The following is a 22,134-nucleotide window of genomic DNA, read 5'->3' on the forward strand; positions in this document are numbered from 1 at the left end:
TATTGGATGTGAACTTTATCTGTGGGCAAGGTTCCTTAAGAAGCAGTAATCTTCCTCAAGTATTACACCCCACTTCACCTTCCTGAAGAAATTGAACATCATAAAACTTGTTTCTAGTTGTACCTACTCTTATTAAAAAGATATTCATCATGAGAGTCTCTTACATATTTAATATCCTTGAATTAAAATAACATTGGCTGTGTGATCCCTTTTACCATGAGTGAAAACAATATCTTAAAAGCATCTTTAAACCATTTTGAATAAATTATACTCAAGACCTCATAGGTATATTATTTACCTCAATTTTGTCATACTTTCCATCCTTTATTTTTCTGAGCAATAAAAGGAAAATTGCTTTTAACTTCAGGTCCATGTTCATATTTTAATATTGACAAAGTTTCATATGGAAAATAAGTGTGAAAGGTATTACTTATCATTAGACTATTTTATAGGACTAGTAAGGATGTCTCATGTAAAACTGGATCATAACCAGAGTTTTGAGGTATTTTACTTATATACATCTTCCTTTTATACCTGTTTGTTGTTTAAAATCATATAATGACTTTTATTTAAAAGTTTGTTGATTTATTTATCTATAACATACTACATAATACCGTTCAAAAAACAAAGTCCTATAAAATTAAAATGTTAGTTTATTAAGTTGTCCTATCTTGACTGGCCAGTTGGTGTCACTATGGCATAGGCAGTGAATGTTTCTGTCCTGGTTTTTGTCTCACTGCAGATGTTTCATTCTTTATTTGGTTTCCCCTCGTAGTCTGTCCTACAAGAGGCCCTGTTTGGAAGCTAACTCAACATTTACATTCTAATAGAGATTGTAATGAAAGAGCTTGTCCTAGAAATCCCCTGGTAACAGCTTAACGTATGTTAATGTTTTGAGGCTTGTTACTCTTTTTCAAGATAAAGGGCAGCAACTATATAGAGAGATGATAGAATAATAGTCTTAATATTGTAACAGTTTTTTACAGCAAAAATATTTTTTTCTAAATAAAAATTCTTGTTTTTTAAAGATCAGGCAAATTTAATCTTAGAAGAATATAAATTATTCTTTGACTTGTAAACCATATATTTTAATTTATTCTGTTAAAGTGCTGGTCAAAATATTAGATTAAAAACAAGCAATTCATGACGTGAATTAAAGAGAAGAAGCAAATATCAGCTCCACAAAGTTGAAACTTCTTAAGTTATAAGTTAAGTTATACTTGCCAAATTCAGCGAAATTATCCTACTAGATAGAGTTAAAACAAAAACTTTTTCTGTGGTAGGCCCAAAAATAAAACCCATAATTTAGTTTTTTCCACCTGTGGACCTTTTCTCTGGAAAAATATACATATACACAAAATTGCCAAATTTTGCATTCAGTTTTAGAGAGTTTAGGACTCCCTGAACCCTGCCTGTGGATCCTTAGTTTCCTGGGTCTTAAAAACTTCTGGTCTACAAGTTTTGAATTAAATCACAGGATTTTAGTTTAGTGGGAGTACTTTGGAGATCCCTGAATCCCACTACTTTACTTTACAGTTGAGGAAAAGGACCCTTGAGGTTGTTATGAAATTACCATTAAACTGGCTGTACCAAAGGCTTATGTGACTTGATTATAAGTAAAGTGAGGGCAAAAATGTTTCCATTCATTCATTACCTTATCTGCAGTGCTGCCACGTAAGAGATAAGCAAGGCTTTCATTAAATGTTCAGTGAGTAAATGAGTAAATGAAAACACATGTTAAAGCCAGAACTAGAAACATGTTTCTAGACTTCTGTGCAACAGGAAGATATACTATACTCTTAGACTTGATACATCCATCTTGTGTCCTTAATTTCCCAGCATGCATCATCATCATTATTGCTGTTGAAATTTTGTTTACGTGGTCTTTGTTGTTATTGTTCTAAGGTTTTTATTGAACTAAGTAGTTTCTCCATTCCCCTGTACTTAACAGTCTGGATAATAAACTCTAGCAGTCTGGAGAAGATTTGGGAAGGAACATAAGAATAAAAATGGTCAGAACACTTGTTTTGGACATACTTCCTCCCCTCACCTCAGTGCTGTAACTGCCCATTTACTTATCTGCTTTTCCCAAGAGATTGAAATCAACTTTAGGGCGGAAACAGTGTGCACACAGCACAGTTTATGATTTCATAGTAGTTGCTCAATAAAGGAATGAATTCGGGGCGCCTGGGTGGCTCAGTGGGTTAAAGCCGCTGCCTTCGGCTCAGGTCATGATCCGATCGAGCCCCGCATCGGGCTCTCTGCTCAGCAGGGAGCCTGCTTCCTGCTTCCTCCCTTCTCTCTGCCTGCCTCTCTGCCCACTTGTGATCTGTCTGTCAAATAAATAAATAAAATCTTTAAAAAAAATAAATAAATAAAATAAAGGAATGAATTCCAGTGTGAGGACTTAAAAAATTTATCATGTTTTCTACTTCAACCATCCTATCCTAGAGTTTGAATAGCATATGATGACAGTTTGTTTCCATATTATATATTATTCAGTATCACATATCTGTATTACACACATCTGAAAAATTTAGTAGCTCCATCAGTGGCAACACTGATTTGATGGGAACTTTTTCCAAAGGCCAGTTTTTACCAAATGTGTGTCATGGACCCTTTCAGAGGTATGGCAGATGTTTTTTCAAGGATTGTTTAACCCATGCAAATATTTACTTTTCAAATAGAGAATATGTTCTTAGTACTATTACCACAAATTAACTTTTTAAATATATGTGTTTATTATATCTACATCTTTTATGTATTAACGCCCAATTGGAATTTCTATTGAAAAGTGTGAATAAGGGGCACCTGGGTGGCTCAGTGAGTTAAAGCCTCTGCCTTCGGCTCAGGTCATGATCCCAGGGTCCTGGGATCGAGCCCCACCTTGGGTTCTCTGCTCAGCAGGGAGCCTGCTTCCTCCTCTCTTTCTGCCTGCCTCTCTGCCTACTTGTGATCTTTGTCTGTCAAATAAATAAATAAAATTTTTAAAAAAAGAAAAGTGTGAATAAATACAATTTTTAATGATGGGCTGAAGCCTTATCTATCCTAATTATAAGATATTGTGCCTATAAAATACATAGTAGATTCTGTCTTTATTTATAAGCAAACTATCTTGAATAAGTTTTTTTGATTTCTAGTAGCAGTTGTTTTGAATGTAGAATACATACGAATGTTCCCACAGTGATAAGTCTTTGAATTCAGCATTCCTTTGATGGAGGTTGGTACGTGACATCATTCTTATCAAATTTCAGTACTATTTAAAATCTAGTTTAAGGGGGCATGAGGGGGAGTGGGTGAGGCCAAGAGGGTAGGCAGAAAACTATTAAAATATAGTGATTCTGTAAGTTCTTGTTAAATGCTTGTTGACTGAATGAGAGGGGAAGTGGGAGAGATAGAGAGGAGACAGATTTTGTGTGTTTGTATGTGTTGATAAAATGGAGAAAATAGATGAGTCGGGAGATTTGCTAACTTGATCAAATGGAATAACATATACAGTAATTTGTGACCAAAAAGTGAGTTATTAGACTTAAAAATTCCAGAATTATTGCTTCCTGAGTAATGACAAGGTCCCAAAGAGTGGCCATGGGAATTCCAGTGGCTTAAGAAGAATGGGGGATGGGGGCGCCTGGGTGGCTCAGTGGGTTAAGCCTCTGCCTTCGGCTCAGGTCATGATCCTGGGGTCCTGGGATCGAGCCCCGCATCGGGCTCTCTGCTCAGCGGGGAGCCTGCTTCCTCTTCTCTCTCTGCCTGCCTCTCTGGCTACTTGTGATCTCTCTCCCTGTGTCAAATAAATAAATAAAATCTTAAAAAAAAAAAAAGAAGAAGAAGAATGGGGGATGAAAGATGAAAGGAATTCAAGATGAAGAGGTTAATGAAATCTGAGATGAAAGTATAGGTTATATTGCACTTCATTAATCTAGTCTATCTTGTATCTGCCCTCACACTTTTTTTGACCGATTGTCCAACTACAAATTACCAAACCTATGTCAAACTACCAAATTTGGGCTTCCTACAAGTATACCAAGGAGAAAAAAAATCATACACACAGTAACAGACTTATTATACCACCCATCTTTCAGTATCAACATAGGTAGGCAAGCTCATGCAATAGATTTTATTTCATTTTAAATATTTCACAGTTTGTATTTTAAAAAGGCGGGGGGGGGGGCAACAGACTACATACCGTGTCATTATAGGCTGTTTTTGATGAGCTATGAAAACTCAGCTTGGACCTTATATATCAGTTTGGAAAGAATTGCAAACTGAACATAGAATCATTGCATTCTCTGAAAGTGCCCAAGTGTATGCAAAAGATTGGGAACACCCAGAATAATGGTAAGAGTTGGGGATAGAGCAGAAAACCTGGATGTGCCGAAGCCCTCAATACATATTTGGGGTTGGCTAAAAAGAAGGTAGATGGCCATGTTAAGGTGGGAAAGAGGGCAGTGAGGTAATGTGGCCCACAAGGAAATGTGGGATGGGAGTAAGTAATGTACAAATATGCAAAAACAGTTCTCTACAGCAGAGTTCCTTAAAATATAGGCAAAGGATTAGCTGTGTCAGTGTCACCTGGCTTATTTGAAATTCTGGCTCCTTGGCTTCATACTCCAATTTAATGAGATCACAGTGGACAGCTGAGAAGAAGCTGAATTTTAATACGTTCTCAGGTGGTTCTTACCCAAACTAAAGCTTGAGGACTGGTAGTTTAGAAGTAGCAGTGGAGAGCTGAGTAAATGCTGACCTTGCCTTTTATTTGCTTGATAAGTAGATTGTTGGAGAATAATCATCTTTGACTTGAGGTAATTGTGGAGAGGTAGAGAGGCCACTCTGAGAAGGTTAGGGCATTGCCATAGTTTACAATAGGATTGGGGATGTAGAGATCTAATAGTAGCTTTGCTTCTGGCAGATATTCCTTATAGGCAGCTAACTGTTAAATAACAAAGGGGATTTTTTAAAAAGATTTTATTCATTTATTTGAAAGAGATCATGGGGGGGCAGGAGGGGTGAGGGGAGGAAGCAGACTCCCTGCTGAGCACGAGCCCAGTGTGGGTCTTGATCCCAGACCCTGGGATCCTGACCTGAGTGGAAGGCAAACACTTAACCCATTGAGTCACGCAGTAGTCACAAAGTAGATTTTTAAATTACCAAAATTCAAAGAACACTTAACAGAAACTTTTCAGTTTGTTTCTTTAAAAATTATGTAAATGTTTTGGAAGGTGTTACCCATTTTGAGGAATGTTTAATTTGAGAAAATTGCTAGGAAATGAAGTATTAGTATTATATCTACTATATACTAGGAATAAAAACTAAAGGGAAACAAGATAAGCAACCTGATCGTAGCTTTTACAGTATGCAGGAAGAGAGAATATAGAAATTAATTTACAAATTAATTTTAATATCATCTGAAAAGTAATATGCTAGGCCAAGTATAGCATGGTCTGAGGACTGGTGGGAAGAATATGGAAAGATTATCTGAGGCATTGCTAAGCAAGCTGAATCTCAAGGACGAGCTGGCCAAATGAAGAAGGGTGAGCTATGTTCCCATCAGAGGCAACTCTAAAGAGCTGAAAAAGGTGTAAGACTATAGAATTGAAAATTTGCTACTGCTGGAGTGGAGAATGTGGGGGCAGATGTGTGAGAAACGAGGCTAGAGAAATAAGTAGGGACCAGAGCCAGCAAAACCTTAAAATCATGTTGAGGAGTTGGGGATTTTACCTAAAAGGCAAAGGGAGTGAGGGACACTAAATGACATAAAAATGGAAGCGTCTCAGTCAGATTCACATTTTAGAAAGCTCTCTCTGGGGGGCAGCAGGGTGGCTCAGTTGGTTAAGCATCTGCCTTTAGCTCAGGTCATGATCCCAGGGTCCTGGGATCCAAACCCCACATTGAGCCCCACATCAGGCTCCCTGCTTAGTGGAGAATCTGCTTCTCCCTTTCCCTTTGCTGTTCCACCTGCCTGTGCTCTCTCTTTCTGTGTCAAATAAATAAAATCTTCTTTATAAAAGAAAGAAAGTCAAAGAAAGTTTTCTTTGCCTACAGTTTGAAGAATGAATTTCAGGGGTGACAAGACTAGAGACCTGGGAGGGAGATGGATCAGTTAGATTTCCAAAGGACATGGGGAAGTGAGAGTTAAGCTTGTTCTCTTGTAGAGAACCTAGAACCAGTAAAGAACAACAGACCATTTTAAAAGATGCAGATAAGAGGAAAACAGCAAGAACATAGTGTAAGGGAACTAAGGGATAAGAGAATTCTTATGATTTATAGAGTACGAAGAGAATCCTCACAGATTGTTGCTGGTTACAGGACACTTTGAGAGTTACTCCTTAATTTAAAATTTCTCCTCTCACCCTATATAAAGAGGAGCATTAATTAATAAATCTCTAGTTCTGCTTATCTGTATGACAGTGTGCATCTATTGAGGATGTGTATTTTAAAGCAAATTGGCTAAACAGTTTGTGTTCTTTATTTGTTGATTTTACACTAACTAGTTCAAAAGTAGATTACTCTGTGAAATTATAAATTCTAAAGTTATGTTTTTAGCTTCATTCCTGTTCTTACCTCCATGAAAATTTGCAAAATGAAGGCATTTGGTTGAAAATTAGCACTCTTTCCCATTGTATGGAATCTGTCACTACAAATATTATTTTGTATTCTCAAAAGAACTTAAAATGTACATGAAACTTTTTTACCAAGTATAATGTTTTTACCAAAAGCATTATATTTATTGCTTTAGCTTAATTGTTTGAAAATTTGTTTTTAAAATATTAAATGCTGCATATTAATGCTTTAATAGAAAGTTAACTTTAGATTTATTCCATTTTATTGTATAATTAAGCATGATTTTGCTAAGTCCTAAACTTTGACTTGAATGTCAGTGACATAAAAATGCAAATTAGGGATTTTATGTTGTTGGGTATAGTGGGCTCATTGTTGCTGAAATCCACTCTAGAAACCATAAGGGTAAATGCAGTAGCAGATACTTTAAAAATTACTAAGCTAGGCACAGCTTTATAACTGAGACACTTTAAAAAAGAAATTAAGGATCATGTAAAAGCACATGTTAGATTTTTGTGAGTTATGAGGCTAAATTATATTACTTAGTATGTACTTTACAAAAAAACAAAAATAGTCAACAAGCTCATAAAGTACGGAGTGTTAACCTCACAAGTCCTACGTTCCTCTCACATAACCCCATATCACTTTGTGTTACATTCAATTGCTAGACAACTGTCAAATTAATAATTCTGTTCAGAATCTGAATGGACCCATTTGTACCACTTGTGGTTAGGTTCCTTCTGTTAGTGATGGTTTAGGCATAGAAAGGCCTTAGTACTTGTCAGATTTCACAGCTGTTTTACATAAAGGGTTTTTTCTGGAAGAACTTTTGTTTATTGAGTAAAAGATGCCTAGGAGATAATTGAGAGGGGTCTGAGTGAGATGTAATATCCTCAGAAAACTAGTTGTGTCTTCCAGAGGCCATGCATGAGAAGACGGAAGGCATCCCTGTAACTTCTTGAAAACTTAGATAATCAGAGATATCTATCATGTTTACTATGTAACTTCTTACCAACTACTACTACTGTATCTCTTTCCCGGGAATTTACACCATGCTTTGTGACAGGACAGATGATTCAAATGAGTAATGTTCTTTCCAGAGAAGTTCCAAGAACACAGCAAACACAACTGCCCTGAACCTGTATGCCATTTTTATTTTGTTTTCATGTGCTTTTTTTTTTTTAAGAATTTATTTATTTATTTGACAGAGCACAAGTAGGGAGAGCGGTAGGCAGAGGGAGTGGGAGAAGCAGCCTTCCTGCTGAGATAGGATCCTGATGTGGCACTTGATCACAGGACCCGAAGGCAGATGCTTAACCAACTGAGCCACCGAGCCACCCCCACCCCCGCCGTGTGCTTTTTTATTCTTCAGGTTTTGAAGAGTGTCTTTGATACTTATTTTCTTAGAGCTAAAAAGTTATCAAGACTTTGAGCAAGGCAGCATTCAAGGAAACCATTCCAAAAATAGGTTGACCTTAATGACCAAACTTGCAAAGTATAAAAAATGTCTTGGTTGTTTGACAGTATTTATTTTGTAAGTGGTATATTTGTCTTTCAGAGAGAAAAGATGTCTGGTTTTAATGTAAATATGAATAAAAGGATCATTAATATTTAAAACTAGAAACTACTGATTTAATATATTAAAAAATAAACTGGAAAGGTAAAGGTCATTTATTCCATGAAATGAACAGACTCAGATTTGGTTTAAAAATAGGAATTAAATAAATCTGAGTGTAATGATTTTTCTTTTCAATTCTAAATTCAGATGAAAAGGATTTTGTCCTGTGACAAGAGGTTTTAAGTGACATTAGGAAATAAGTAAAAAGGAATGAAACAGTTAATTTCTTTTGTACTCTTAGGAAATTACAAGTCGAGAGTGTATTTGCTTTAGTGTTCAAACTTCAGCAGATTCTGAAATAATGATTTTTAAAAGGCATTTCTTTAAATCTTTTAGAAAACATAGGAGCTAAAATTAATTCTAAGTCTCCAATAAACTGCTTGTAGTTATTTACATTTACTATACATTACAGTTAATATTGTTTCTTAAAGCCTAGTGTAACTATATTGCTAGTTAGTAACTAAATGACACATTTTTGTGTCCCAGTTTTTTCATCTGTAGAACAGTAGTGATAGTACCACTTAGCATTATTATCAAGATGAAACGGAGACTGTATAAGCAGTTCTTTTTTTATATAGATTTTCATTTACCACATTTTAATTAAATGATGCCAGTCTCCCAACAACACAGGTCAGATTTAAGTCTCCCTGGTATATTAACTATAATTAGATAAAGGACACTCTTCACTGCTAGCACTAGAGTCCATAAATCATTATGTGAATAACAGAGGTGAATCATGATTATCAACTAATCATGTCACTTCTTTCAAATTCTTGGTGATTGGTCGCTGCATATCTGTTATCGGTTCATACAAACAGCAAACCATGTGGTAGTATTACCTTCTTGTCTCATCATGAATCCATGTGACATTTTCCAAATGTGGATGATCAGAAGGGAATGGGTGAATAAAGATGGAAGTGCATCAAAGAAATGAAAAATGATAACACTGAAAAAAGTGAAAATCAGTCAAACCTAGATGGAGTTTTGGAAGAAATAGCTGACTGTAGGGATGTTGATTGACACTGCCACTGCTGGAGAGACTCTAGATTTGATCCGGAAGAACTTAGTGAAGGCTCACTCATTAACATAAACAAGGAAGGAGCTTTAACATTGTGACGAATTTTTGAAGGTTGTGGAATAATCAATATTTTCCATAAATCACTTTGCACAGTTTCAGCTTGCTTGATCATTTTTACAGTCCTACACTGTAATGCAAAGTGAGGACTGCCTGTACATTAAAGTACTTAGAACAATTCCTAGCACGTTGTAAGTGTTCAAGAAATGTTTTTCACTGTAATTATTAGCAATAACATTAATTGGTTGTAATGATAATTGTAGTAAGGGAGAGGGATGCCTAACATTAACTGTGGGGTGCTTTATCTATATTAATTATCTCAGCTGATTTTCACAGATTTCATAGAACTCTGAGGTCATTTTTAGCCTCTTTTTACAGCTGAGCAAACAGGGACTAAGAAAGTTTTTAAGTACTTGTCTAGGATTCACATAGCCACTAACTAGGAAAGCTGGTATTCCAATAAAGTCTGTCTGAATTATCTTTCCAGATTTTTCATGTTTCTAGCAATAGTTGGTTCTTGATGAGACTATGACAGTCTTTAAAAAGTGATTTAAGAGTCTTTGCTATTGATGAACATCTTTAAAATATGCCATAATAAATTCAAAAGATAATTCCATAGGGAATTCTAATTAGGATGAAGAAAGCAAGAATAAATGTTTGCAGCTGACTTGTATTTATTATTGTGTTTTTTGGGGTTTTTTTGTTTGTCCCCATAATGATTAGCAATAAGACTTTTAAAATTAAGAAAAAATTTGTTATATCTTTGCTTGGATAATATATTGGAATAGGTACCCTTTTTAAGGTCAATTCAAAGAGATGTCCTTGGTAAAATTAATGTTAATTGGTTTTCTATTTTGGGGTAGACCTGTCACCTGCATTGGTTTATATAGCAGTTTCTTTTGGTTTTGCTAATGAAGAACTCTGGATGCTGAGTATGCATAATTTTTAACCACTATTTCTTAATGTTTTTATTAAATATTAGATATAAAAGAGTATTGACACAAAATGTATAAGATACAGAGAATAACAATAGAAATGAAAGGCATCAAGATTGGGAAGGAAGAGATCAAACTATTTCTGTTTACAAACATTGTGGTCTTGTATATAGAAACTCCTAAGGAATACACACATATACTCACACACAAATTATTAGAACCAGTAAGTTCAGCAAAGTTGTGAGATACAAGAGCATTATTGCAAAACCCAATTTATTTTTAAGGAATAAATAATGCAAAAACAAAATTAAGAAAAAAATTTCAGTACTAAGGAATATGTGCAAGACTTGTATATTGAAAGCTATAGAACACTGTTGAAAAAAGCTAAAGATCTAAGTTAAGTGGAAAGACATCTCATGTTTATGGATCAGAAGACTTAACTCATTAAGGTGCCAGTGCTCACCAAATTGATCATATTCAACATAATTTCTATCAAATCCTGTTTTTTTGTAGAAATCGACAAACTGGTCATATGTAAAATCAAGAGATCTTGAAAAAGATAAACAGTCTTAGGGCCCACTGATTTTAGAACTTACTACAAAGCTACATTAATCAAACAGTATGGTACTCACATAAGGAAGATACAGGCCAGTGGAACAGAATTGAGAGTTCAGAAATAGACCCTTATATTTGTGTTCAGTTGAATTTCACCAAGGGTAGCAAAAGTTTTCAATGAGGAAAGGATAGTCTTTAAGAAATGGTGCTGGGACAACTGGATATCCATATACAAATAATGAAGTTGAAAGCAGACCTCACGCCATACTCAAAAATTAACTGAATGGGCGCCTCGCTGGCTTGGTCAGTGGATCATGCAACTCTTAATTTTAGGATTGTGAGTTTGAACTTCACGTTGGGTGAAGAGATAACTTAAAAATAAACTCTTAAAAAAATTAAGATGAATCAAAGATTTAAATATAAGACCTACAGCTATAAAATTCTTAGAATAAAAACAGATATAAATCTTTATGACTTTGGATTAAGCACTTTAGTTTCTTAGATACGACACCAAAAACATAAGCAACAAAAGAAAAAATAGATAAATTGGACTTATCAAAATTTAAAACTTTAGTGCTTCAAAGAACCATGAAGAAAATTAAAAAAGGCAACTAACAGAATGGGAAAAAAATATTTGCAGATCATACATTTGATAAGGGAATTGTGTCTTAAAGCTCACATGGCTCACTCCCGAACACTGCTTCCAGGAATCTGCTCACCCAAAGTAGCATTTGTTGCCCTTCATTCTGTATCTCTCTTACCCTGCCTTAAAAAAAACAAACTTAACTTACTTCTTGTTACTTACAGCACTTATTATTGACATACATTTATTTGTTTATCAGGCTCCTTCCCCTTCCTTCCCCCATGTGAGTCTAATTTGGGCAGAGACTATTTCTACACTGCTCCATCTCTAGCTAGAGCGGGGGCTGTTATTGGTGTTCATTAAATGTTGGGACAATGAATAAATTTTTAAAAAAAATAAATCCATTATGTTCCAGGGCTCAAGCAGTACTTTCTCTTTTCCTATTGGCCCTCATAGATTAGTCCCTCTTCTGAATTCCTCTGATACCTCTTGTCTTTACTTTGGCAACAAGTTTAACTTTTATATTAATATTTGTGTATCTTGTCTCTCTGATGAGGCAAGGACTGTACCTTAACCTTTTTCTTTGCCTAGAAGGTCTAGCATACAGCTGGAGTCAGCAAATACTCATTAAATTTAAAAATAAACCTATTGCTGTAGCAGCTTCTTAATCTATATGGTTTTGAATCACAAGTCCTTTCAACAAATTCATTTATTCATTCGACAAATATTTAGTGAATGTCTATATCTCAGGCACTATTTCAGGTGCTAAACATATAGCAGTAAACAAAATAAGCAACATCCCTACTTTCATGAAGCTTACAGTATATAGAGAGAAGAGATAAATACAAATACTGAGTGACGCCTACTACGGGAAGTATAAAACTTCCCATAGAGAGCAGAATAGTGAGTTCCAATGTAAGGTTGTGAGAGTTGCTCTTTTATTTTATTTTATTTTATTTACTATTCTTTTTTTTTTTTTTTAAAGATTTATTTATTTTAGAGGGGGGAGCAGATGGAGAGAATTTCAAGCAGACTCTCTGCTGAGCTTGGAACCCAACACAGGGCTCAAGCCCATGACCCTGCGACCATGACCTGAGCCAGAATCAAGAGTTGGCCGCTTAACCGACTGAGCCACCCAGGTTCCCTGAGAGCTATTTTATATGTTGTTGGGGGAAAGCTTCTCTCACTGGAGAAGCAAGCCCTGTAGATGTCTGGTAAGAAAGCATTCAGGGTGAGGGGGTGTGGAAGAGGAAGTACAAGGCTCTGAAACAAAGATAGGTTTGTTGTTTTTGACATAACTGTGCGGCAGCTAAGGCTGAGGCTGGTTGGAGTTGAAGTCAAATCATGTAATGCCTAGAGAGCATTTAACAGTCTGGGTTTTCTTCAAATGAGATGGGAGGCTATTGGAGAGTTTTTGCCTGTAGAGTAATTTTGGTTGATGTGTGAATTTAGTGGTGTGTGTCTTGGATAGAAGCAGGGAGACCAATTAAAAGGCCGTTGAAGTAATCCAGTTGAAATATGATGCTTGCTTAGACGAGAGTGGTAGCAGTGGAAGTGGTAAGAATTGGTTTGATCCTGGATATATTTTGAAAGTAGATCTGATAGTATTTGCTAATGGTTTAGATGTGGACATAAGAGAGAATCAAAGATTTGGGCTAAGATTTTGGTAGTAGAGATGCTGTTAACTGAAAGGAGTGAAAATGTAGGTGATATTATTTTGTTTTGTCTGTTGGGGGTTGGGGATTTACTGTGGAATCAGTTTGGACACATTAAGTTTGAGATGCATATTTAACATCCAAGTCAAAATAGCAAGTATGTAATCGGATATATTGGAGTTAAAGAGAGGCCCAGGTAAGACACCTAAATTTGGAAGTTGTCGAGATATAGATGGTTTTTAAAGCCAGAAGAATCAATTAGATCACCCAAGAATTGGCTATAGGAGAAAAAGTCCTCTGACTGAACCCTGGGGCACTCCAGAATTTGGAGGTTGGGGAGATGAGGAGGAATCAGCAAAGGAGACAGTGGAACATAACAGATACTGTAAAAGGAAAGTCAGGAATGTTTGAAGTTAGCTGGGGGGTTGAAAGTACAACAGGGAGAGAACACTTAATTACCTATGTCAAATACTGTTTGATAAGTGATAAATTTGGTAAGTCAAACGCTGTTTGATAAGATGAGAATTGACTTCATTAGTTACTAATTCAGGGCCTATCATACCAGTCAAATAATTGTCTAGGCAAAATGAGTTTCTCAAGAAAAACCCTTCCCAGCACTTGCCAGTTACGTATCTGCTAAATTTAGACTTTGCTAGGGAGCCTGGGTGGTTCAGTAAGTTAAGTGTCCAACTCTTGTTTTCAGCTCAGGTCGTGATCTCACCATGGTGAGATTGAGCCCACTGTCCAGCTCCACACAGAGTCCACTTAAGATTCTCTCTCTCTTTCTCCCTCTCCTCCCTTTCTCTTTATCTCTTTCAAATAAATAAATAATAAGTAAAATCTTTTTAAAAATTTAGACTCTGCCGATTAGAAAATTTAAAATGTTAGTCCTGAGTTTTCATATTATAACTGTACATTATGTACAGTTCTTAATATTCTTTAATATTACCATATTAAGAAAGGATTTCAAAGACATATTTTTGTTTTAGTGCATCATTTATCACTATTGTGGGAAACCAGTCGAATCCATTCATAGACTCTGATTATGAAAATTGGGTAATTCCTCATATCCAAGCCAGAGGAAATAAGGACTTTTGGAAATCTGTGTTTCTTAGCATTCTGTTTTTTTAACTATTAAAACAATGTGGATATTTATTTGTTTTATTATTTATTATTTATATTTATATTTATTACAGCTAAGTTCCAGTTAGAAGCTAATTTGCAGTTGGGTCAACTAATATCAGTGTTTAACATAAATTTAAATAGCAGAAAATTTCCTTTACCTCACCCTGATTGAAATCCAAGAAGCCTTGCTTACCTAACTAACCTTGAAATCAAAGGAAAATTAATATTGCGAGTGAATGATTCATTTATACTGACCATTAGCCACGCTCATCATGATTGTATTAGACATCAGTTTTTACATAATGACAGACTTTTTAGTCATCTTAATTCTGTTCTTTAAAGTTATTTTTCTGATGTATCAGTAGCTTAGGAATTTGAAAATTGAATTTTGGTATCTGTCTGCTGCTTAGTTCTAGAATAATGGAAGTATTTTGTATTTGACAGCAAATCTTGCTGAGTTTGCTGCTGGTTATACACCATTATAGAATGCCACAACAGCATTCTCTACGTAATAGAGAAAAGGATAGTTTAAGATGTGAGTTAGAGGACACCCTTATGCTGACTGCCCTGTGGTGTGAGATTTTTTATGAAGATTTTCTCTTTTATTCAAATGTTGCCAAGGATTTGAAGCGTTCATTACCAGCTGGACTTGGTCTCTCAGAAACCCAAATTACGTCTCATGGCTTTGACAGTACCAAAGAGGGGGTTATTGAAGCAGGAGCATTTCAAGGTAAGAGCCCACACATTTTTAAAGATGGCTGGGGTGGAGGATGGGAGAAGTACATCAAAAGCTACCTTTATTAATAAAGTCCTTTGATTCTGTGATAAAACACTGATTTTATAAGCATATTTTTTCTCTTCAATTTAAATAATTTAAGAATTGTTTTAGTAGTCTTCTTTATATAAATAGATCAATGTGCATTATTTCACTGATTATTAAAGAATTGGTTTTAAAATACTAAAGTAAAAACTGAAAAATTATATAAAAAATGCAGATTTAAATTATTTTAGCTTTTAACTACAAAATCTATAACTTATTAAGTCAGTATTATTTTATATAAATACATATTTCCTATTTCAAAGCAATTAGAAAAATTACTTTTATTTTTCCTATTAGACATTCCATGTAAGAGGCCTCCCAAAACCACCCTCAGATTCCGTAATTTGCTGAGAGTACTCACAGGACTCACTATATTTATGATGATGATTATTACAGGGAAAGTATAGCAAACACAATTAGCAAGGGCCAAGGATGCCAGAGGCCGTCTGGCAAAACTAGGCTTAACTTGCAAGGGTCTTCTCCCATAGGACATTAGAAAGCAATCATTGATTATGCTTAATTCCCCCAACAGACTGTGACAACATTCCATGAACTATTGTGAACCAGGGAAACTTGTTATAGCCTCAGTGTCCAGGGTCTTTATTGGAGATTGCTTGTGTAGGCACCCTCTGCCTAGCATGTAACAACATTCCAGACTCCCCAGAGGAAAACAGGCATTTAGCATAAACCACATTGTTTGTATAAACAGTTTAGGAGGATAGAACCAGTCTTACCACTCTAGGAATGGAGGGAATCTTCCCAAAATTTAAGTTTCCAGATGCCAACCAAGGGTCAGTTGTGTAAGACGGTCTCTTTAAAGATAAACGGACCTGCTAAGTTAACTCTTTTCTGCACACATTTTATATATAGTTCTGTCTTTAATGTAAGGAAAAGTTGTGTCCTTTTTAATACTCTTGCATATAATAACCTTTTTCAAGTGTGTTTTCATTTTCATGTGAGTGGAAGTAAAATCATGTAAACATTTGGATATAAAAAATGAATTGTTTTCTTTCTGTAGCTATAGTTAAAATAGTAGTTATATTTGATGTTTGATGAAGTATATTAATTTTAACACTTCATTATAATTTCATAAAATGAAAAAAAATCTCTGTGCCTTTGTAATCCTTATCCCTCTTGTAGATAATAATAGTCTTTATTTTTATCATACTTGATTCAGAACAACTTATATTTTGAAATATATTTTTTCCTAAATTGGCCCTACAAATAAGCATTTAGGATAATCCAGAATATCAACCTCTGCTTTAGGCTGTAAAATGAATGGGCTATCTAGTGACATCATTTTTTCCCCCCTTTTCATTCTTAGGTTCAGAAAAATAAAACCGCAGAAAGGTAGCTTACGTGTCAATATCTCTCTAGCTATTATGTAGCATTCTGGCTAGCATATCTTCTTTTGGGGATAACTTTGATTTTGAAAGGGTTGACTGAGTGCCTTAAATTATGAGTGCTTAAAGGATAAAAGGCGTGCATAATATGACACCATTTTTGGATCAGTCGCCAATTTCCAAATTTAAATGTCAATAGAGAATGTAAAAAATGCTTTTACTATTAAGATGTTTTAAGTATTCTCAATGATTATTTAACTGACATTTGGTTTAATCTTTTCCCCCTTAAGTAGAGTAGTAGTATACAATGATTGAAATCAACTGACAATTATAAACTGTTGTGTATAAGCATGCAAATGCTGATCAGTTTCACTTGCTTATTGATATAGCCCAGTCCTTCAAAGTGGAATAAAAAATATGTTTCATGAGTAATTTATGTCTCTTTGAACTGGCTTTATATAATTTTTTTAACATAAGCTTCATTGTTGATCAGTATATTAAAAAGAATCATTCTGCCTTATGCAGATTAGTTAAGCACTTATTAGAAAGGTGTAGTTTTTTTTTTTTTTTCAGAAAGTTGTAGTTGTTTTAAGTGTCTTTGTTTTAAAGCATTTACAGATAAATTGGAATGAACATGAGAAAAAGCATATGATTAAAATTTATGAAGTTCGTCTTATGAAAAAAAGTTAAAGGAGTTGGGGCTGTTTTAGGTCTCTGGAAAAGTGAATAATAACTTAATAATGATTTTATTACTTAAACAGTTGCTTCAAAAAATATTAGCCATTTACTTTTCCATCTCTAGAACATATTTAGGAGAACTTACACTTAAGTTTGGCCTACCAACAACGAGTATCAAAATGCACTAATTCCATATACTGGAATCTACTATTTCCATATAGTGGAAATCATGAATAAATCAAAGCTCATTAGAGTGAAGTATACTTGATATCTGAGTTTTGTTTTAGTGGGATATTGATCATTACCTCTGTATATTCATATTCCTAAATTCCTAAATTATTCCTAAATTATTAAGGTGAAATGGAGCTAATTCCTCAAATTTAGTCAATAAGCAAGATTTTAGATTTTTAAGAATTTTTTTTTATTGAATATTAGTGAATGATTTTAGTAACTAATTTAACCTACATTAGTGGTTTAAAGGGTTTAAGATACAGAGAAATGGTAATTACCATGAAAGGAAAAGGAAAAGCTGAAGTACTAAGTTACCAGGGCACCGTGTTTTTTGCTGTTGTAGTTTGGAAGGTTCTGTATCATTTGTTACGTATATTGTACATATCTCCTTCTGTGTCATGGGATTATTCCTTATACAGGATTAATAAACAGTATAACTAGAATAACAGAACTCTGTTCCTGGGATCATCAAAAAGTGGAATTATAGTTTTGTTTTGTTTTTTAACATTTGCCTGTATAACAGAAACCCTTGTGCCTTGGATAGTAGTGATGATCTTTGTTTAAAATGGTGATTAGATTGAATAACCTATTAAAATGCCTCCTAACGCACTAAGTAACTTATGGATTGGTGTTTTCTGTGTTGAATTTAATAATGGAGATTTTAGGGTGTGAATTCAGAGCATCTGAGTCTCTGATAAGCTGTTTTAACCCCTCTGGGTTTTATTTCTCCTATAGTTTAAATCAGACTTAGTTGATTTCTGTCATCCCTTCTAGTTTTAAATTCAACAGATTTAAAGAAATAAATATCTCTCACTTTGAAAGGTAGTGCCAGTCTATTTAGGTCTATTGTATGTTTGGATTTTAATGTTAGGTCTAGTTCAAATTAAGGTTTTCATATTACTAAAACTGATGACTATTTCTTCATCAGAACTGAGTATATCTGGGATATAACCAATTATTACAAATTCTAAGTAAAGATATTTGATCTTGATTTCTATCCCATTAGAACATTTTAATTATGAATTTGATTCATTACATGATTTCTAGGGAACTGGGAGAGAGTGTAGTTGAAATAAAAGTATCTTACAGACTTGAAAATATTCTCAGCTAAATGTGGAAGGATATTAAGTTTTTCAACTTTTAATTATCATTCCCTTAAAGATGTACGGACTTCAGAATTTAAAATAAAGAAAGCAATTGAAGTTATATGGCTTTCTTTGGTTTAATGCCAGAAATTAGAACAATGTTGGATAGTCAGTTTTCTCACTTTGTAGATAACTAAGCCTCAGAGATGTTAATTAATTTGCTAGGATATTCTTGATACGATGTGGCACATAGAGCCAGAATTTCAAATGCAGAGTTAAGAATTTAAAATTCAATTGTGTTTCATTCAAAAATTGTTTTTCCTATGATTCTCAAACTTAGTTGAGTTTTAGAATAATCTTGAGTGGCCTTTTAAAAACCACAAATGCCTAATGTACTGCATGGTGTCTATAGTTCATAAATACTGTATTGTATACTTGAAATTTGCTAATAGAATAGATCTCAAGTATCCACGGAAAAATAACCAAAAGAAGTGATGGATATATTAGTTTGTGGTAATCATTTCACAATGTATACATACATGAAAACATCCCACTGTACACCTGAAATATATACAGATTTTTTTTGTTTAATAAATAAAAACAGTTGAATAACAAAGGTAAAACTGTAAAAAAAAAAAATAAACAAAAACCTACAGATACCCCTGGATGATCAGTAGATCTTATGGATCATCCCAACTATGTTTTAAAAGCTTCATTCATACAATTAAGTAGAATATGCTATTGCACTCTACATCAGCACTTCTTCAACTTCAGAATACATACAAATCACCTAAGCATCTTGTGAAAATGCAGATTCTAATTCAATAGGTCTAGGACCGGACCTGAGTTTTTGCATTTTTAACGAGCTCTTGGGAAGTTCCTATTATAGGTCCCCTGTATCCACACTAGAAGTAGCAGTGATCTACACTTTGTGCTGTTGGCTTTATGATGAGAAGTTTTGGACTATAATTCCTGTGAACACTGTGACTAGTTCACAATTTGTGAATTCTAAGTTTGATGCATTATTACATACCTTTATTTATCTACTTAAAGAACTTTCCTTTGAATGTAGGAGTAGCAGGTTATAAAATATTTACTTAAACTTTAAATCGTTCAGCTGTGGAACTTTAATCACATTCTGTTAATCCATTTGGAAATAGCAGAGTCCAGGTAAAGTCATGTTTAGACGTGACCTTGCCAAGTTTCTTCTTATAGTTATATGTGTTTTGTTTGGTTTCAACAGTTCCATGAAAAGTTTATGCAAGAACTCGGCCTGGTCTCATCCATTTATTTTTAGTCCCTTCCTGCAAGAAAGCAAATATATTAATTCCAGTTTTTAACCCAATTTTTTAAATATTTTAAGGGCAATGTCAGTAAACCGAGATTCAAAATGTGTGGTATGTAGAGAAGAAAGAGGATTTTCACAGTTAAATGTCTACCCTTTCCAGGTTCCCCGGCACCACCATTGCCATCTGTTATGTCTCCTAGCAGGGTTGCAGCTAGTCGACTGGCTCAACAAGGAAGTGATTTAATTGTTCCTGCAGGTATTCACTGCACTGATTGGATAAAACCCTCTTGCTACTTCTGAAACTAAACTAATTCACTCAGTTTCATAATCCCTTGCCTTATATTCATAGGTGTGTGTAATTCTGCTGTTTCTTGGTGGCTGCTTCTTTCTTTTTTTTAACAATAATGGAAATAATCTTTCTAGGCATACCTATTTTTCTGGCTTTTCAGTGTTATTAACTATGTATCTTAAACGTGAAGTTTAATTCACTTTGAGATTAAAAAACATTGTAAAATTGGATTCATTTTACATCACACTTTCTCAACTCTGGAAAAATGTAGAGTCACTTATTTGATCCTCTCAGCTTTGCAGCTCTGCTCTCTTGCTTTCAGTTAAACAAAAAAGGAGCCTTCAACAGTTGGCTTGTTCATTATTTGGAATGGGTCAAGTGGAAAATGTTGTATCTTCCTATTTTCAGCTACAGTTTACAGATAGCTTGCAGATTGCAACAAAATGATATGTAATTTACCAATTATGCCCAGTGAAAAGTATTTGGGGAAGATGTATTTCTTTGCATTGAATTTGCTCTATACTTTAATATTGCTGAACTATAAAAACAGGAAAAAATTGAGCAACACATTTCTTTTTAACATGTAAAATATTAACATTCTGTATTTTGTTTCTATGACAATTTTATAAATCTTAAATGTATTTGATTTTAATATACCATTCTTGATCTTAGGCTGTGGTAAAGTTGTGGCAAAGGCTGGTCTGACTGTAGGAGTAAGTGAGAAGAGAAATTTTTGCTCTGACTTTAAAAACCATTTTTTAGGACTTTTTCTCTTCTCCTTATTTCATTGTTGTTTTCAAATTATTATGAAGTTTTTGCTCTAAGTCAGTATCATAAGCATTTAACTATTATGTGAAAAATATTTGACTATAGAAACAATATAGGTATAAAGTTGCTTTTATGTCATAATTTCTTAATTGTTGGAGCAATACATTGTCAGGGCTTTATACTGCCTTTATTAATTATGGCTTTTTGCAGGAGGGTGGGTGGTCTTGGAAAAAAAAACAAAACAGGAGGTACAATGTAGGTCTTGTTTTAGCCTAGCCTTTCATACTGGTGGTAAGGTATTTTTAATGACTATTTGAAATTTGAATTATATTTTTAAATCCTCCAAAATTATAGTAACCTCTTGTTGCTCTGTTCTACATCACATGATGAAAGGAGATGACTGTGAAGAGTACATAACCTGTCCAGATTTTTACTGACACAGTTTTTTTTAGGATCATTAGGTTGTAAGATTAATTGTGGAAATTTTGTTTTCTAGAAGTAAAGAGCTTATTTAGAAGAGAAGGCTGGTTGCAGCATTTTTTTTTTAAAGATGGTAGACAAACCACAAAGCATTTGTGTTTGATTGGCAGAAATATTTTTTAAGTGTTTGGAAATTGTCCTCAATTATTCCAGAAAGTTCTAGTCCTTCACTTTGTGGAAACCTTTTTAAGTGCATAAGTAGTTTAATTTGAATAGCATCAATGGTTTGTTTTTTTTTCCCCTACTTGTCTTTATCTAGTTTGTGTTTTGTCTTCTGTTATGATCATGCAGGTGGCCAGAGAACACAAACCAAAAGTGGACCAGTTATTCTAGCAGATGAAATAAAAAATCCTGCAATGGAAAAGTTAGAGCTTGTTAGAAAATGGAGTCTAAACACCTATAAGGTTTGTATTTTTTTAATGTTTCCGCCCTGACTAGCTCTAAAATTTTCATTCTTGTGCAAATTGTATGTTATGCAAATTATTTGCAATTATATGAAAATACAGGAGAGAATAATGCCATCTAACTATAAAAATACAATTAGAAAGTGAAGTCTTTTGTTTTATTGATCTTTGAATAAATGTAGTTTCAAAAGTCAGTCGCAAAAGAGTAACAAAGCTACAGAAATGCTTATTAATTCATAGAACATAATTGAAGAAGAAATATATTACCTTGGAATATGTTTACCTGTAGAACTGCTATAGACTTGTCTATCCCTACCTCCTCTTCTTGATACCTTATAGCAACTGAATGTCAGAGTTATAGTCATTTTTCAGAGTTGGAATTCTCTGATCTTATTGTAATAATTAAGCATTAACTGTACAGACAGCACCACATTTCAAAGAGTTAAACTTCAACAATGTATTGATGTTGTTAGTTGCATTGCTTCAGAGTAATTGGTGACTGTTCTTTTGTATGGCCTCTGTAAAACAAATAAGCAAATTATTTAAGCCATCGTATTTTTTAATGTATTACAAATAGCTCAAGCCACAGAGCCACTTAGGACCTTTGAATCCGAACAGGGACAAAACAGAATTTAAATAACAGT

General features: G+C 34.2%; 1 protein-coding gene across 9 annotated transcripts in view; it reads left to right on the plus strand.

Annotated features, from left to right (window-relative positions):
* Positions 1 to 22,134, plus strand: part of ARFIP1 (ARF interacting protein 1) — a 108,355-nt gene that overhangs the window by 37,125 nt on the left and 49,096 nt on the right. For 5 of the 9 annotated variants that reach the window (XM_080794711.1, XM_080794712.1, XM_080794714.1 and 2 more), the window contains 3 exons: positions 14,726 to 14,834; positions 19,710 to 19,805; positions 21,378 to 21,490. In XM_080794711.1, the coding sequence (XP_080650837.1) occupies positions 14,726 to 14,834; positions 19,710 to 19,805; positions 21,378 to 21,490 (318 nt within the window). The remainder of the gene's footprint in view (positions 1 to 14,725; positions 14,835 to 19,709; positions 19,806 to 21,377; positions 21,491 to 22,134) is intronic. The other 4 variants (XM_080794716.1, XM_080794715.1, XM_080794717.1 and 1 more) reach the window with 1 other exon arrangement.

The sequence above is a fragment of the Martes martes genome, assembly GCF_963455335.1.
Source record: "Martes martes genome assembly, chromosome: 2".
Classification (NCBI taxonomy): domain Eukaryota; kingdom Metazoa; phylum Chordata; class Mammalia; order Carnivora; family Mustelidae; genus Martes; species Martes martes.